Source organism: Bos taurus, chromosome 3 (assembly GCF_002263795.3).
Source record: "Bos taurus isolate L1 Dominette 01449 registration number 42190680 breed Hereford chromosome 3, ARS-UCD2.0, whole genome shotgun sequence".
In the NCBI taxonomy this organism is placed as follows: Eukaryota; Metazoa; Chordata; class Mammalia; order Artiodactyla; family Bovidae; genus Bos; species Bos taurus.
Window position 1 is genome coordinate 43,502,538 of NC_037330.1, and position 18,960 is coordinate 43,521,497.

Consider the following 18,960-nt stretch of genomic DNA (forward strand, 5'->3'; position numbering starts at 1 on the left):
GGAAGGAGACAGGCTTCAAGAGGTTAGGTCATTTGCCCAGATAAGTAAACAGTGGAGTTGGAATATGAACCTAAACTCTTTGAGCTCACAGCCTCAGTGTTTAATACCTTCTAACATGGGAAATGTAGGAAATGAATTTTTAACGAGGAAAAACTCAAACATTTGCATTTTAAAACATATTACTAAAGTGCAGGTAATTGTATTATTGTTATCTGCAGCTGTCACTTACAATAAATTATATGTATCTCAGTATTTCTTACAGAAGTTTTTTTTCTTTAAACTATACAGTTTAAAAAATACAACTTATTAAAACTTTCTTTTAAGGTTTCTATATATATATTTTTAAATTTATTTATTTATTTACTGACTGTGCTGGTCTTCCTTGCTGCGTGGGCTTTTCTCTAGCTGTGATGAGCGGTGGCCACTCTCCAGTTGTGGTGTGCAGGGTTCTCACTGGGGTGTCTTCTCGTGTTGCAGAGCTTGGGCTCAAGGGTGTGCAGGCTTCAGTAGTTGCAGCGCAAGGGCTCAGTAGTTGTGGTTCCTGGGCTCTAGAGCACAGGCTCAACAGTTGTGGTGCACAGGCTTAACTGCCATGCAGCATGTGAAATCTGGGATTGAAGCCTGCATTGGCTGGTGGATTCTTTACTACTGAGCCACCAGGGAAGCCCTCACAGAGATCTTATGAATAGATATATTGCCCGTTTGTAGAGATAAGAGAACTAGAGCCTAGAAAGGTGAAGCAACTTGTTCAAAGTCACACAAGTAGCAGACTCAGGAGTTAAACTCAAGCTGATTCCAGTTACAAATGCTGTGCCCTTTTCATCATATCCAGCTACTTCCTTTAGTGCCCAGAATGTCATAGGTACTCCAAAAATGATTATCAACTTGAATGGATGACTTAAATTGCTAGAAGACTTAACAGTTTGCATTTATACTTTTAAAAAGTTCATACTTTAAAAGTGTCATTTATTTTTAAAATTTTCTTTATTTTTAATTGAAGAATAATTGCTTTACAATACTGTGTTGGTTTCTGCCATACATCAGCATGAGTCAGTCATAGGTATACATATTTCCCCTTCCTCTTGAATCTTCCTCCCACCTCCCACCCCTTTAGGTTGTCACAGAGCACCATTTTGAACTTCCTGAGTCATACAACTAAGTCTCACTGGCTATTTTACATCCATGGCACCCCACTCCAGTACTCTTGCCTGGAAACTCCCATGGGTAGAGGAGCCCAGTAGGCTGCAGTCCATGGGGTCGAGAAGAGTCAGACACGACTGAGCGACTTCACTTTCACTTTTCACTCTCCTGCATTGGAGAAGGCAATGGCAACCCACTCCAGTGTTCTTGCCTGGAGAATCCCAGGGACGGGGGAGCCTGGTGGGCTGCCGTCTGTGGGGTCGCACAAAGTCGGACACCACTGAAGCGACTGAGCAGCAGCGGCAGCAGTGTATATGTTTCCCTGCTACTCTCTCCATTTGTCCCATCCTCTCTTTCCTCCCTGCATCCCCTGTGTCCATAAATCTGTTCTCTATGTCTGCATCTCCATTGTTGCCCTGAAAATAGATTCATCAGTACAATATTTCTAGATTTCATGTATATGCATTAATATATGATATATGTTTTTCTCTTTCTGACTTATTTCACTCTGTATAATAGGCTCTAAGTTCATCACCTCATTAGAACTGACTCAAATGCATTCCTTTTTAGGGCTGAGTAATATTCCATTGTGCACATGTACCACAGTGTCATTTAAATAGGTGAATTCCATTGTACTATAAGTTATGTGTGTTTTGGGGTGTACGGTGATTATATCTGTTTCTTCTTAGTCCAGCATTGTAGTAATTAGAATGCATTTTCTGATAGAAACAGTATTTTAATTAATTAGTATTTTCCTGGAAAAACCGAGTTTGTGGATGATACATGTGCAGAACAGAGCATTGTTTTATCTCCCTCTTCTGCTGGTGTTGCTATGCTCATGGCATGGTAAGGAGAGTCTCTATCATGTTTTGTGGTATTTTCCAAAGTGTGGGGATCAAATAACTTGCTTCAGAACCACCTGGAATGACTGCTGAAATGCACATTCCTGAGCTCCATCCCAGACTCACTGAATCTCTGTTGTTTATGCTTGGAATCTGCATTGTAACAAACATTTCAGGGGATTGTTCTGTATACTGTGGTTTGATAACTTAGTGCTCTAGGACAGTGTTCTTCCAACGAAGGTGTACATATTGTAAGACAGTCCAGGGGATACAGAAAACAAGCTTGAACTTTCTATTTAGATTTATTTTATCTCACTAAAAGTTTCTATTTTAATAGTGTTAAACAGATTAAAATAATAGTACATGAATATGTTTATTAACAAACATATACATAAATCATAGACTTTTTTTTTTTAACTGGTGGAGTGCAAAGCAACAAAACCAAACTGCAAAACAAAACAAGCCAACCTGGACATTATCAGTTCAGGGAATTTATTTTTTAGTTCCTCTGTTCAGTTCAGTTCAGTTGCTCAGTGGTGTCTGACTCTTTGTGACCCCATGAATCGCAGCATGCCAGGCCTCCCTGTCCATCACCAACTCCCGGAGTTCACCCAAACTCATGTCCATTGAGTCGGTGATGCCATCCAGCCATCTCATCCTCTGTCGTCCCCTTCTCCTCCTGCCCCTAATCCCTCCCAACATCAGATTCTTTTCCAGTGAGTCAACACTTTGCATGAGGTGGCCAAGATATTGGAGTTTCAGCTTTAGCATCATTCCTTCCAAAGAAATCCCAGGGCTGATCTTCAGAATGGACTGGTTGGATCTCCTTGCAGTCCAAGGGACTCTCAAGAGTCTTCTCCAATACCACAGTTCAAAAGCATCAATTCTTCATCATTCAGCTTTCTTCACAGTCCAACTCTCACATCCATACATGACCACTGGAAAAACCATAGCCTTGACTAGACGGACCTTTGTTGGCAAAGTAATGTCTTTGATTTTGAATATGTTATCTAGGTTGGTCATAACTTTCCTTCCAAGGAGTAAGCGTCTTTTCATTTCCTGGCTGCAGTTACCATCTGCAGTGATTTTGGAGCCCAGAAAAATAAAATCTGACACTGTTTCCACTGTTTCCCCATCTATTTCCCATGAAGTGATGGGACCAGATGCCATGATCTTTGTTTTCTGAATGTTGAGCTTTAAGCCAACTTTTTCACTCTCCTCTTTCACTTTCATCAAGAATCTTTCTAGTTACTCTTCACTTTCTGCCATAAAGGTGGTGTCATCTGCATATCTGAGGTTATTGATATTTCTCCCGGCAATCTTGATTCCAGCTTGTGCTTCTTCCAGCCCAGTGTTTCTCATGCTGTACTCTGCATAGAAGTTAAATCAGCAGGGTGACAATATACAGCCTTGACATATTCCTTTTCCTATTTGGAACCAGTCTGTTGTTCCATGTCCAGTTCTAACTGTTGCTTCCTGATCTGCATATAGGTTTCTCAAGAAGCAGGTCAGGTGGTCTGGTATTCCCATCTCTTTCAGAATTTTCCACAGTTTATTGTGATCCACACAGTCAAAGGCTTTGGCATAGTCAATAAAGCAGAAATAGATGTTTTTCTGGAACTCTCTTCCTTTTCCATGATCCAGCGGATGTTGGCAATTTTATCTCTGGTTCCTCTGCCTTATCTAAAACCAGCTTGAACATCTGGAAGTTCACAGTTCACGTATTGCTGAAGCCTGGCTTGGAGAATTTTGAGCATTACTTTACTAGCGTGTGAGATGAGTGCAATTGTGTGGTAGTTTGAGCATTCTTTGGCATTGCCTTTCTTTGGGATTGGAATGAAAACTAACCTTTTCCAGTCCTGTGGCCACTGCTGAGTTTTCCAAATTTGCTGGCATATTGAGTGCAGCACTTTCACAGCATCATCTTTCAGGATTTGCAATAGCTCAACTGGAATTCCATCATCTCCACTGGCTTTGTTCATAGTGATGCTTCTTAAGGCCCACTGGACTTCACATTCCACGATGTCTGGCTCTAGATGAGTGATCACACCATCGTGGTTATCTTGGTCATGAAGATCTTTTTTGCACAGTTCTTCTGTGTCTTCTTGCCACCTCTTCTTAATATCTTCTGCTTCTGTTAGGTCCATACCATTTCTGTCCTTTATCGAGTCCATCTTTGCATGAAATATTCCCTTGGTGTCTCTAATCTTCTTGAAGAGATCTCTAGTCTTTCCCATTCCGTTGTTTTCCTCTATTTCTTTGCATTGATCGCTGAGGGAGGCTTTCTTATCTCTCCTTGCTATTCTTTGGAACTCTGCATTCAGATGCTTATATCTTTCCTTTTCTCCTTTGCTTTTCGCTTCTCTTCTTTTCACAGCTATTTGTAAGGCCTCCCCAGACAGCCATTTTGCTTTTTTGCATTTCTTTTCCATGGGGATGGTCTTGATCCCTGTCTCCTGTACAATGTCACGAACCTCTGTCCATAGTTGATCAGGCACTCTGTCTATCAGATCTAGGCCCTTAAATCTATTTCTCACTTCCCCTGAACAAAATACAGTTCCCCCACACATCACTGTTGCTTTCGTTGTTTTTGTTGTTGTTTAGTAGCTCAGTTGTGTCCGACTCTGTGACCCCATGGACTGCAGCACACCAGACTTCCTGGTCCTTCACCATCTCCTGGAGTTTGCTCAAACTCATGTCCATTGAGTCAGTGATGCCATCCAACCATCTCATCCTCTGCCTCCCCCTTCTCCTGCCCTTAATCTTTCCCAGCATCAGGGTCTTTTTCATGAATCAGCTCTTTGCATTAGGTGGCCAAAGTATTGGAGCTTCAGCTTCAGCATCAGTCCTTCCAATCAATATTCAGGGTTGGTTTTCTTTGGGACTGACTGGTTTGATCTCCATGCTGTCAGGGGACTCTCAGGAGTTTTCTCCAATACCACAATTCGAAAGCATCAGTTCTTCAATGCTCAGCTTTCTTTATGGTCCATCTCTCACCTGCATACATGACTACTGACAAAACCATAGCTTTGACTATGTGGACCTTTGTTGGCTAAGTGATGTTTCTGCTTTTTAATATGCTGTCTAGCTTTATCATAGCTTTCCTCCAACAAATAAGCGTCTTTTAATTTCATGGCTGCAGTCACCGTCCTCAGTGATTCTGGAGCCCAAGAAAATAAAGTCTATCTCTGTTTCCACTTTTTCTCTATCTGCTTGCCATGAAGTGATGGGAACAGATGCCATAATCTTAGTTTTTTGAATGTTAAGTTTTAAGCCAGCTTTTTCACTCTCCTCTTTCACCCTGATCAAGAGGCTCTTTAGTTCCTCTTTACTTTCTGCCATTGGAGTGGTATCATCTGCATATCGGAGGCTATTGATATTTCTGATGGCAATCTTGATTCCAGCTGGTGATTCATCCAGCCTGGCATTTCACATAATGTACTCTGTATATAAGTTAAATAATAACCAGGGTGACAACATACAGCCTTGATGTTCTCCTTTCCTAATTTTGAACCAGTCCATTGTTTCAGTCCATTTGTTGTCTGGTCATATATGTGTGGATCACTTATATGCTGCACTCTGCTTAAAAACAGTGAGACTTTATGAGGCTGAAACCCTTTTTCAGAGCAATAATATCTCTGTAACCCATGTAAACATAAATAGAACAAGGTCATCCTGGGCAAATTTGACAAGCTCAGGAGACATTGTTTAGTAATGCAGACTGAAGGTCAGAGGGACTGTGATGCTGAATCAGAAGCTTCTGATGATTCTTACAGACTATGCTAAGCTCCAAAGGACACTACGTTATTAGCAAAAACAAAAATTAACCAGTTTCTTTATCCAAATATATCACTTCATCCAAAAGTGATTCAGCAAAAGTGATCAATATTAATATACAGATGAATTGCTTAATGTTTTCAGATTTTCATTTTCTACTAATTTTTCTTGTTATCCTCATATTTGGTGTTAAGCTGGCATATAGCTATCTTTCTGTTCTTTTTCTGACTGCTGAGGTGTTTTATTTTTCTTACCTTTTCACAGGAAATTTAATTCTCTTCTCTGGGTATCAACAGTGATTGTAGATTACAATTTGAAACATTCAGAAAGCAGATACCTAAATATTGTCACATTTCTTTACATCATGATGTTCAGTAACTAAGTCAAACCATAGCTTCGACTATACGGACTTTTGTCGACCAAGTGATGTTTTTGCTTTTTAATACCTTGTCTGGATTTGTCATAGGTATTCTTCCAAGTTACTAAATCATGATGATTACATGACTGTTAAACATTCATGTCTACTAAATGCAGTGAACAAAATGGTATAAATGTTTACCCAATTCCCTTGTAAACAAGGTTGTTTTGCACAGTATTAACAAATGGAGTTAATGTATAACACAATGTCAGTGAGGAAAAAAACCTTCTCTGTAAATAAATAATTCTATTTATATAAATATATTCTGATTTTTTTTAGCACACATTTACAAACTGGATCAATGAAAAGAAACAAGATATATATTTTACTATAAGAAGAAAAACTTGAGAAATGACCCACAATGGGAGAAATCACCTAGGAAAAGGGGTCAGAAGCAAACAAAAGATAATTGAGAGTTAAAAGTATTGTCATATTTAGTAAAACCCATTTAAAACCTTGTTCTAACTACTCTTTTGCCCTCAGAAAGCTTTGTCTTATCGTGAAATAAGCCATCATGTGAAATGCTGAGTCCGAACTGAAAGACAGAACTCATCTGTGTGAATAAATTATTCACAATGAGAAAATCTACCAATTTAAATAATTAATGTAGAGACCCCATTATCACATGACCTGTTATTTTGGCAATTTAGGAATAATACTGCAGGAAGTGAAGTGAAAGCATTGTATGCATATGCTAGGTTCTGTCTGCCTCTTTGTGACCCTATGGACTGTAGACTGCCAGGCTCTTCTGTCCATGGGATTATCCAGGCAAGAATTCTGAAGTGAGTTGCCGTTTCCTTCTCCAGGGGATCTTCCTGACCCAGGGATTGAACTTGCATCCTCTGCATTGCAGGCAGATTCTTAACCGTTGAGCCATCAGGATGCTAAACATGAACTCAATGTCCCTTAAGGCAAAACACCAAATTTATAATGGAGCCATGCAATGGAACACCAAAATTATATGGATTTCTGCTTTAATGAAGGTTACGTTCATGTTAGTCCATGGCTTCATGGTACTTCAGTTTTAAAACACTTTTCTTCCAACTTGATTCTCAGGCTGTTAAGAATGTGGTCTGGTTTTTAATACTACCACTGTACTAATCCAATATTTTTAGGTTCTTCAAAGCCTTCCTTGTCATTTTCAATAGTTTTTTTTTTTTTCATTATCTTCTATTTGACATTTTTGTAGCTTCTGATAGCTATTGTCTCCTTTTTCTTGACACTAGTCTATAGGTATTCATTATAAAAACTTCTCATTTTCTGTTTTATCTCTGATCTTCTCTGGTATAACAAGACATGATATAATTGTATTCACCAAATGAATAACCAGGTGTCCAAACACTAGTTTTTGAACAGTCCATTTTTCCTCTGTTTCTAAAGGCTCTTTATCATACACTAAAAATCTGTCAGTAAATCACATTATTTCTAATTTATTCTTCCATTGATCTATTTGTCTATTACTATACTGTTTGAATAATAGGTTGTAAGTTTTGATAAAGCATGATTCCCCTCCTAGCTTTCTTTTTTCAGGAATTCTTGCCTCCTCTTTGTGTATCTGCTCTTCTAGATAGAGTTTAGAAATGATTTGTCAAGTTTCATTAAAAATCTTATTGGGTTTATGGTTGGAATTGAAATTTTAGATTAATTTGTGGGATAATCAACATCTTTGAGTCTTCCTATCCAGGAATATATTGGGAAATTGCATTGATTCAGATCCTGAAGTATTCTTCATGTCTTCCTATAGGGCTTATTTATTTTTGTTACCTTGTTCCTAGGTATTTTATAAATTTCTAATACATACTATTGTGAATGGAATTTTTTTTCTGACATTTTCTCAATTTGTTGATGTTTAGGAAAGTTATTGATTTTTGAATGCTTATCTTGAAAGTAGCCAGCTAGTTTTCCAAATTAATATCTTGGATTTTCTAGATAAAACATTGTGTTTTGTGCAAATAATGATATTAGCAGCCCTCGTTTTCTTTCTTTTCTTGTTTCACTGCATTTCTTACTTCTCCCAGAGTAGTGTGGAATGATAGTGTAATATGGCAAATATTCTTGTCTTATTCCTGATTTTTATGGGATTGCTTCTAATATTCAGTGTTGTCTCATGTTTATTGTATTTTTCTGGGGGATATATTTTATTGTGTTTAGGAAGTATTCTGTTCCTACCTTTACAAAGAGTTCTTGTCATGGGTGTGTGCTGAATTTCATCTACTGTCTTTCAGGCAGCAACTGACATGACAGTTTATCATTACTTATGTATATTTCTGAACAGTGAACAATTCTCACTTTCCTGGGATGAAAGTGCTCGGTCATGTCTTGTTATTCCCTTAATGCAGATTAATATAATTCACTAATATTTTATTTAAGCTTTTTGCATCTATATTCATAAATGTTTTTGGTGTATGGTTATGGGATTGTGTGTGTTTTTGTGTGTGTGCATGCCTGCCTCATGTTGGTTTCAGTGTTATGCTAATCTTATAGAAAGAACTCAAGAAGAGTTTAAATAAACATGAATTTTTGAAGTTAAAAAAATTTTAAAGTTGTATGATAGAACTCATTCACATAACAGCCTGACTTAGGGATGGAAATATTTGACTAATTAAATAAAATTTTATTGTTATTATTCTCCAGATTTGCTACTACTTTGATCAATTTTTGTAATTCTAGATTTTCTCAGAAAGTCATCTACTTCAGTTAGATTTTGAAATATTTTTGGCTGACTTAAAGTTGTATATACCATTTTTATATAATTTTAAGGAATATCTTCATATCAGCAGCTATGTCATTGTTTTCATTTCTAATATTGTTTGTGATTTTTTTTTAATCTTGTGGTCAGATTTATCAAAAACTCAATTTTATTGGCTTTTACAGAATTAATTTTTCTCATTTTTAGACTTATTAGTTTGTTAATTTCATTCATTTATTTTTAATCCACCTTCTTTTCTGGTTTCCTAGGTTATGTTTTGTAATTTTAAATGCATCTTTAATTAAATTATTTACTTCAAAGTCTTCTTAAATTTTTTTAAGAGAATGCTTTAGAATGATTAAAAACTTTTGAATAGTACCTTGATTATATCACCTGTGTTTTGATATAAAGTGCCTTCATTGTTATTTGTTTAAAAAGGTTTGTAATTTTAGTTTTGACTTCCTATGTATCCTAAGGATTATTTAGAAGAGCTTTATAAGTATCTAGCTGGACCACTTTTTCCTAGCTTTCTTTCGTTAATTTTTATTTTGCTTAATTTTAGTTAGATAAATAACTTGTAAACATATTTCTTTTTGGAAGTCATTGAAGTGTAGTCTGTGGTCTAATACTTACTTGAGACAAAGATTCATACCATATCAAATTTCTTAATTATTTTAATTCTTTTTGACACTTGTATTCTAAAAATTATGTATGTTCCATAATTTGTTTACTCATTCTTCTAATGATGGACATTTAGCTTGATTGAATTTGTATGGCCAGTGTAAAGAAATGTTTCTATGAACATTCTTGTGTATATATCTTTGGTTAAAAAGGGAATATTTCTGAAGGATTGATTCCCAGAATGGACACACGTCCATTCATAGCAACATAAACAAACTAGCTGAAATAATTCTATACATTATAGATTTTATTTTATAAATAATGAATATTATTATAATATATTAAGGCTATATATATTAATATTATATTAATACATGTTGCATATTAATATAATATCAGTATATAATAGTATATATCATCTCTACTGAAATTTATTTTTTATTACCTTAAGAAATTTTGTTTTCAAGCCATGTCATTGTCTCTCCATTCCTTCTCTCCTGAGAAAGTAATTCATCTTCATTTTCTTAAAAAATTTCAGGTCGAATTCATAAGCATTCTCAGCAACCTTTGATTACATATGAAAAATACAATGTGACAGGCGATCCAAAGAACATAGGAGGATCCCATTCTTTACTCCTTCTGAAGGTTCATGGTAAGTTACATGTATATTATTACTACTTTGTGGAATAAACTTAACTTTGTGGGATAAATTTAATGCTGGCTAGATTGAGAAGGATAACAGGCACAATTTAGCAAATATCCATAAATCTAAGTTTAGGCAACAACATTTGCAGGTAGCATTATCTATCTTAATGTTTACTATTTTTTCACAAAAAGAGAGTAGGGATATTTCAGTGGTTTTAACCCTGACTTATATTAAAATCACCAGTGGAGCTTTTAAGGCATTTATCAATAGAATTTTTAAAAAGTACACTAGTTTCTAATTGCAGCCAGGATTGAGTATTATTGGGTGAATTAACTTTTATGAGACTTTAATTATGCCATTTATTAAAATAAATGGTAATAAATTAGTAGTTTGCGATTGTGATTGTTTAATTATAATAGTAGTTTGGTTTCAAAGCTTCCCTGGTGGCTTATATGGTAAATAATCTGCCTGCAATACTGGAGACCTGAGTTTGATTCCTGAGTTGGCAAGATCCCCTGGAGAAGGGAGTGGCAACCCACTCCAGTATTCTTGCCTGGAGAATCCCATGGACGGAGGAGCCTGGTAGGTTATAGACCATGGGGTCGCAAAGAGTCAGACACAACTGAGCAACTAACACTTTCACTTGGTTTCAAAGATGTAATTTTTGTTGTTGTTGTTGAAGAACTGGTCAATGTACAAGAATTTGAGGGTATACAAAGTAACTCAGTGCTATCATTATGTATCACATACTTAAAATGAAGGGAATCAAGTTGGAAGAGCAGTAGCCTAGAAATAAGGCTCTGATGTACTCTGGTTGTACAAGTAAAAATTGATTTCATTTGAAAAGCAGTCCAGTTATTGTTGAAAAATGAGGTTAAAAATAGGAGAATAGTGTAAGTGTATACTGTACTATACTCTACTTTTATAAAATATTAATACTGGCAGGGGACTTTCCTTAATTGGTATATTACCTTTATATACTTCAGAATTATCCATTCTAGTGGGAGTTTCAGTAAAACTTGAAAATATCTTTATTATTGTTATTTCACTTCTACTAGTAGCTCTAGTTGAGCAGTAATTGGATTCAGAAATAATGTGCCTATTTGTTTTCCATTATTTTTAGGAGTAAAATGTGAGACGATTCTGAGAAAACTATAGATAGGTTGTATTAGTGTAATGATTAAGAGCACAATTAATTAAAAAAAGACTGGATTCAAATTCTGACTTATAACCTTGGGCAAGTTACTTAACTTCTCTATGCTTTCCTTCCCCATATAGCAGAACTGGAATAATAATTGTAAATATTTTATAGGAATTGTTGTTAGGATCAGTTAGATTAATATGCATAAAGTACTTGGAGACAGTGTCTGGCATGAAATAAGAGCTTTGAAAGTGTTGGCTATTAGAAGTAGTAGTGGTGGTAAAAGCATTGATCTTTAGGTTGTATTTATTATGTCAGCTGAATGTCTTGTTGATTGTTTACATTTTCTAAGCATTTGGATTGGTCATTTAAGAAATAGCTTGATTAGATTGTGTTGTCAACCATTGCATTTTCTCACCTGTAGGTGCCTTAATGTTTGTGGCATGGATGACCACTGTTAGTGTAGGTGTACTGATTGCCCGGTTCTTCAAACCTGTTTGGTCAAAGGCTTTATTTGGTGATGCAGCTTGGTTTCAGGTAGGTGGAGAAATAGTTTAATGCAATTTCCATATTACTTGAATGTTGCAACATGAAAACACATGAATTAAGTGGATTTTTGGATGGTTATAGTTGTAATTTTGGAATCCTTATAATCTCTCTTTGCCCTTTGGTTTCCTAACCAACTGAGAATAGACATAAGATACTTGATGGAGATAAAAATAAAGACAGCTTTATGAAGGATCAGGCTGAGTTGGAGAATGTATCATTACCATGTGTGTTTTTTTGGAACACAGACCTTGAATGCATGTAACGTGATCTTGAGTTACATGTCTAGTTGCAAAAGAAGATTAGAAGAGCATTCATCCACTGCACTGAGTACAGATGGGTCCAAGAAGGCAGTGCATGCATGCTCAGTTGTGTCTGACTTTCTGCGACCCCATAGACTGGTATCCCACCAGGCTCTTCTGTCCATGGGGATTCTCCAGGCAAGAAAATTGGAGCGGGTTATCATTTCCTTCTCCAGGGGATCTTCCTGACCCAGGGATCAAACCTGCATCTCTTGCATCTCCTGCATTGACAGGTGGGTTCTTTACCAGCTGAACAATCAGGAAAGCCCAGGAAGGCAGCAAAGCAGAAGAAAGAAACTGGTTGCTCACTATGCTGCAAAGCAGCGGTCCGTCCTCTGGTTGATGGGCTAGTGAAGGTTAGGCAATCCCTCACTCATCAGTCAGTTCAGCTCAGTCACTTAGTCGTGTCCGACTCTTTGTGACCTCATGGACTGCAGCACGCCAGGCCTCCCTGTCCGTCACCAACTCCCGGAGTTTACTCAAACTCATGTCCATCAAGTCGGTGATGCCATCCAACCATCTCATCCTCTGTCATCCCCTTCTCCTCCCGCCTTCAATCTTTCCCAGCATCAGGGTCTTTTCCAATGAGTCAGCTCTTAGCATCAGGTGGGCAAAGTACTGGAGTTTCAGCTTCAATGTCAGTCCTTCCAATGAACACCCAGAACGGATCTTTAGGATGGACTGGTTGGATCTCCTTGAAGTCCAAGGGACTCTCAAGAGTCTTCTCCAACACCACAGTTCAAAAGCATCAATTCTTCAGCGCTCAGCTTTCTTTATAGTCCAACACTCACATCCATACCTGACTATTGGAAAAACCATAGCTTCGACTAGATGGGCCTTTGTTGGCAAAGTAATGCCTCTGCTTTTTAATATGCTATCTAGGTTGGTCATAACTTTTCTTCCAAGGAGCAAGCGTCTTTTAATTTCATGGCTGCAGTCACCATCTGCAGTGATTTTGGAGCCCCAAAAAATAAAGTCTGACACTGTTTCTACTGTTTCCCCATCTATTTCCCATGAAGTGATGGGACCAGATGCCATGATCTTAGTTTTCTGAATGTTGAGTTTTAAGCCAACTTTCTCACTCTTCTCTTTCACTTTCATCAAGAGGCTCTTTAGTTCATCTTCACTTTCTGCCATAAGGGTGGTGTCATCTGCATGTCTGAGGTTATTGATACTTCTCTCAGCAATCTTGATGCCAGCTTGTGCTTCATCTGGCCCAGCATTTCTCATGATGTACTCTGCATGTTAAATAAGCAGGGTGACAATATACAGCCTTGACTCATCAGTCAAGATTATGTATTTCCTGTGTAGGTGGGAAAAGAAATTGAAAGTGTCCTTTTTCATGCTGTCCCTTCCCTGGGGGATGAGGAAGCAGTCTTTTAATAGAAACATGGGCAAGGGTCAATAACTGACCCTCAAAACAAAATAAAACAAACCTTACCTTTCATTTGTCATGTAGTACGGATATTTGCGTATACAGTGAAAGATCAACAGATATGTGTTGAGATAGAATGTGCATGTCTGCTTGTAGAAAAAAAATATTGCTTATTGTAACAGTTTTGACTTTAGAAGAAGGTATTATTGAAACTTCATATAAATTTGTAGCTTTTAAGATTTACCTTGTCTAATATCATTTCTCAGTTTTGGCTGGCAGTGTTAATCTGTTTTATTTGTTCTCACTACTGATTGTCATATGTCTTGCTCCTGTCTGTCTCTGCCTTTGATTGTTCGCTCTCTCTTTTTCCTCTTCTCACGTGGATATTCCCAACTGGAAAACTCTTTGTCTCCCTTTCAACCAGTTCAAGTCCTCCACTGTCTTCAAAGCTATAATATCTGCACACATTGCCTGACTATAGGTCCTACTTTCTGGTGACTATATATATGTGTATATTTATACTATATTTAGTGACCATAGGTCCTGCATTCTCTGGGGTAGTTTTGGTTTGCACCAGTTATCCTGGAATAATCCAGTATCAGTGCCCATTTTCACTCTCAGTATTCTCCTTGTTTGAATGATGAATTATACATTTCAAATATGTTTCTCTTATCTGCGCAATTAAATCCCAAGCTCCCCAGGAAACAGTACTTTCTGTTTCCTTGGAGTTTCATTGTATGTAACCATTTTGCTTGGTGGTGGAACTTAATAAATGTGTTTGGAAGGAAATGAGTTTGGCAGGTAGGTGCTCTCTGTGTGTGAAAATATCCATTCCCGCTGTTCTGTGCAGGTGAAGTCTTGGCAGATGCTTTTGAGTGAGGAGGTTGGCAGCTTAGACTTTTCTTTAAAGTTCAATGGTATAGTAAGATTTTTTTTTTAAACTGACAATGAACTGTGGTTAGATGTCAACTGAATGGGTACCTTCTGTGGATCTCAGCCGGTGATCTTCATGGTTACACCAGCTTCTTTCTCTTTCGTGTTCGCTCTCTTCTCATTTGTCATTTCACTCTTGCAGGTGCATCGAACTCTCATGCTCACTACTTCTGCCCTCACCTTTATTGCTTTCCTTCTGCCTTTTATTTACAGAGGAGGCTGGAACTGGGTAAGTAGATCTTACACAGAATGTTTTTTTATTATATTCATATGTTTAAAATTCATTTTGATGCCAAAGGAGATTGCTGCTTTTTTTCTCAAATGATGCATGAAAAGATATATCTTCATGTCCCTCTTTCTCTCCTTTTTGAATCATCTGATGAGTGTTTCACATGGCTGGTGTCAGGGATGGAGTTAGAATATTAGTGCAGATTACTTGGTAGTGGAATGTGTTTTTAGACAGTCTCAAATTTTAACTATATACTATGTAGCTTTAATGAGTTTTCTCACTATAGAACGGTGAAAGTTGAAAGCATGATATTTAAGGAACACGAACACTTTAAGTGGTTTTCTCTAATACTGTGACTATCACTGTTAACATTAGTTGTATTCCTACTATGTGAGCAGCTGTGCTAAGTGCTTTACATGTGCTATCAAAGTTAAACTTCAAATAAAGTCGTTACTGATGATAATCCCATGTCATTAAAGAAGAAATGGAGGCTTATTCTCAAATGTGGATCTCAAGTTTAGACCTTTACCCTGACTTGGAGACTCAAACATCCAGCTGGCTACTCAGAAACTCAACTTGTGTGTCCAAGACATCTCAAGCAGTTCCCTTCTTGGGCCAAAACCTTGGAATTATTCTTAACTCTGCTCTCTTGCACACCCTGTGTCAATTCCATCAGGGAATCCCATTGGCAATACATGTCAAATAAAAGCACTTTTAACCATCACTGGCTACTCTGTGGATTTGAGCCAACATCATCTTTTTGCCTGAATTGTTACAACAGGTACCTAGTTGGTCTCTCTACTTCAACCCTTGCCCATGTGCAATCTGTTTTCAATCAAGAAGCAGAGTGATTTTTTAAAAATGTAAATCAGATTATATCATTCCTATGTCCCAAACTGGTTTCTCTAATGTCTCAGTTTTACCCCAAGTTAAAGCTAAAGTCCTCTATCACTGGTTCCCAGTTACTCTCTGGATTGGTCTCCTCTTCCTTTCCTCAACCTTAGCTCATTTAATTTCATATTTGGCTAATTCTCAGCATGTTACTGATTTGTAGTCTTTACAAAGATTCTTTCTTTTTCCTAGGTCATGTGTCCTCTACTCCCTTACCTTCTGCAAGTCTTTGCTTAAATCATAGTTTCTCAAAGAGCCCTGCTCTGCTCTATTTTTTTTTTTTCTAAAGAAATGTTTACCTTATGTAATTTAATATAATTTACTTAAATAATGTATTTTTTCTTTTGTCTTCTCACACTAGTATGTGAACTCTGTGAGTGATGGGATATTTATGGGTATGTTTGTTAGTGTATCTATAACACTCAGATCAGATTCTGGTATGTGACATGTCAGTAAATATTTATCAAATGAATGAATGAGGCTTACTGAGAATCAGAGATGTACCTAAGGTCAGAGTCTGAGTTTCCAGTATACTCTTCTAGTTTAACAGCCAGTTAAATTTTGATATCAAAATTTGATATTTCAATTTGGGCTGTTGCCAAAAGGGTAAATATGGATGAATCTTGGGTCATAGATATTACTAGGAAACCTCCTTTCTGCTTTTTAAGTATTTTTAGACTGGTCAACCTATTTTTTAAAGGAAATTATGAAGATTTTCTGATATGACTTGAGACATTGGGACTTTATTTTCTCCAGGTACTTGTGACAAGTGTAATGCTTACTTTACAAACTTCGTAGCTTGTAGTCTTCATAGTTGTGACAAGGGTGGTAAAAAGGTAAAAACATAATTCTATAGCTGGATCCTTGGATTTGAATCCTTGTGTCATCACTGATCGGAGAAGGCAATGGCACCCCACTCCAGTACTCTTGCCTGGAATGTCCCATGGGTGGAGGAGCCTGGTGGGCTGCAGTCCATGGAGTTGCTAAGAGTCTGATACGACTGAGCGACTTCACTTTCACTTTTCCCTTTCATGCATTGGAGAAGGAAACGGCAACCCACTCCAGTGTTCTTGCCTGGAGAATCCCAGGGATGGGGGAGCCTGGTGGGCTGCCCTCTATGGGGTCGCACAGAGTTGGACACGACTGAAGTGACTTAGCAGCAGTCATCTCTGATTACCTGAGACATCTTGGGCAAGTTGCTTAACTTCTCAGTCCCTCAGTTTACTCAAATGAAGATAATAGAGTATCTATCTCATAGGCTTTCTGAGGGTTGATATTTAATTAACTGAATGCACTTAAAAGAGTTCCGGGCACATTCTAAACAAAATAATTTTGTTCACTGCTATTACTATTTTTTATTCAGTTGAGTTCAGTTGCTCAGTCGTGTCCGACTCTTTGCGACCCCATGAATCACAGCACGCCAGGCCTCCCTGTCCATCACCAACTCCCAGAGTTCACTCAGACTCATGTCAGTTGAGTCGGTGATGCCAGCCAGCCATCTCATCCTCTGTCATCCCCTTCTCCTCTTACCCCCAATCCCTCCCAGCATCAGAGTCTTTTCCAATGAGTCAACTCTTCGCTTTAGCATCATTCCTTCCAAAGGAATCCCAGGGCTGATCTCCTTCAGAATGGACTGGTTGGATCTCCTTGCAGTCCAAGGGACTCTCAAGAGTCTTCTCCAACACCACAGTTCAAAAGTATCAATACTTCAGCACTCAGCTTTCTTCACAGTCCAACTTTTACATCCATACATGACCACTGGAAAAACCAAAGCCTTGACTAGACAGACCTTTGTTGGCAAAGTAGTGTCTCTGCTTTTGAATATGCTATCTAGGTTGGTCATAACTTTCCTTCCAAGGAGTAAGCGTCTTTTAATTTCATGGCTACACTCACCATCTGCAGTGATTTTGGAGCCCCCAGAAATAAAGTCTGACACTGTTTCCACTGTTTCCCCATCTATTTCCCATGAAGTGATGGGACCAGATGCCATGATCTTCATTTTCTGAATGTGGAGGTTTAAGCCAACTTTTTCACTCTCTACTTTCACTTTCATCAAGAGGCTTTTGAGTTCCTCTTCACTTTCTGCCATAAGGGTGGTGTCATCTGCATATCTGAGGTTATTGATATTTCTCCCGGCAATCTTGATTCCAGTTTGTGTTTCTTCCAGTCCAGTGTTTCTCATGATGTACTCTGCATATAAGTTAAATAAACAGGGTGACAATATACAGCCTTGACGTACTCCTTTTCCTATTTGGAACCAGTCTGTTGTTCCATGTCCAGTTCTAACTGTTGCTTCCTGCCCTGCATACAAATTTCTCAAGAGGCAGATCAGGTGGTCTGGTATTCCCATCTCTTTCAGAATTTTCCACAGTTTATTGTGATCCACACAGTCAAAGGCTTTGGAATAGTCAATAAAGTCTGCCATAAGGGTGGTGTTATCTGCATATCTGAGGTTATTGATATTTCTCCCGGCAATCTTGATTCCAGCTTGTGCTTCTTCCAGCCCAGCGTTTCTCATCATGTACTCTGCATAGAAGTTAAATAAACAGGGTGACAATATACAGCCTTGACATACTCCTTTCCCGATTTGGAACCAGTCTGTTGTTCCATGTACAATTCTAACTGTTGCTTCCTGACCTGCATATAGGTTTCTCAAGAGGCAGGTCAGGTGGTCTGGTATTCCCATCTCTTTCAGAATTTTCCACAGTTTCTTGTGATCCACACAGTCAAAGGCTTTGGTATAGTCAATAAAGCAGAAATAGATGTTTTTCTGGAACTCTCTTGCTTTTTCGATGATCCAGCGGATGTTGGCAATTTGATCTCTGGTTCCTCTGCCTTTTCTAAAACCAGCTTGAACATCTGGAAGTTCACGGTTCACATATTGCTGAAGCCTGGCTTGGAGAATTTTGAGCATTACTTTACTAATGTGTGAGATGAGTGCAATTGTGCAGTAGTTTGAGCACTCTTTGGCATTGCCTTTCTTTGGTATTAAAATGAAAACTAGTCTTCGGTGGGCTTCAAATGGCTGTGCTGGTGTTGCTGCGACTGCTGCTGCTTTTGCTGCTGCTAAGTCGCTTCAGTTGTGTCTGACTCTGTGCAGTCCCATAGACGGCAGCCCACCAGGCTCCCCCGTCCGTGGGATTCTCCAGGCAAGAGTACTGGAGTCGGGTGCCATTGCCTTCTCCGGTGCTGGTGTTAGCGGTCATCTAACGTACTGGTGGAAGGGTGCAGCATTCCGTGATTGGATTCCATCACAACCATTTATGCACTATGTGGACCTGGGTACATTACTCACCATCTTAAGCCTCAGTTCCCTTGTTTGTGGAAGTGGGATATTGATAACTAACCATTAGGCATCAGAGTGAGCGTTAGTGATAATGTGTATAAAGTATGTGCCTGGCATAGACACT

The 18,960-nt window shown here is 38.1% G+C and overlaps 1 protein-coding gene across 10 annotated transcripts in view; it reads left to right on the forward strand.

Annotated features, from left to right (window-relative positions):
- The window catches only part of FRRS1 (ferric chelate reductase 1), a 91,954-nt gene that overhangs the window by 69,022 nt on the left and 3,972 nt on the right, over positions 1–18,960 (forward strand). For all 10 annotated transcript variants that reach the window (XM_059884432.1, XM_059884427.1, XM_059884425.1 and 7 more), the window contains 3 exon segments: positions 10,026–10,139; positions 11,699–11,811; positions 14,573–14,659. In XM_059884432.1, coding sequence (XP_059740415.1) covers positions 10,026–10,139; positions 11,699–11,811; positions 14,573–14,659 — 314 coding nt within the window.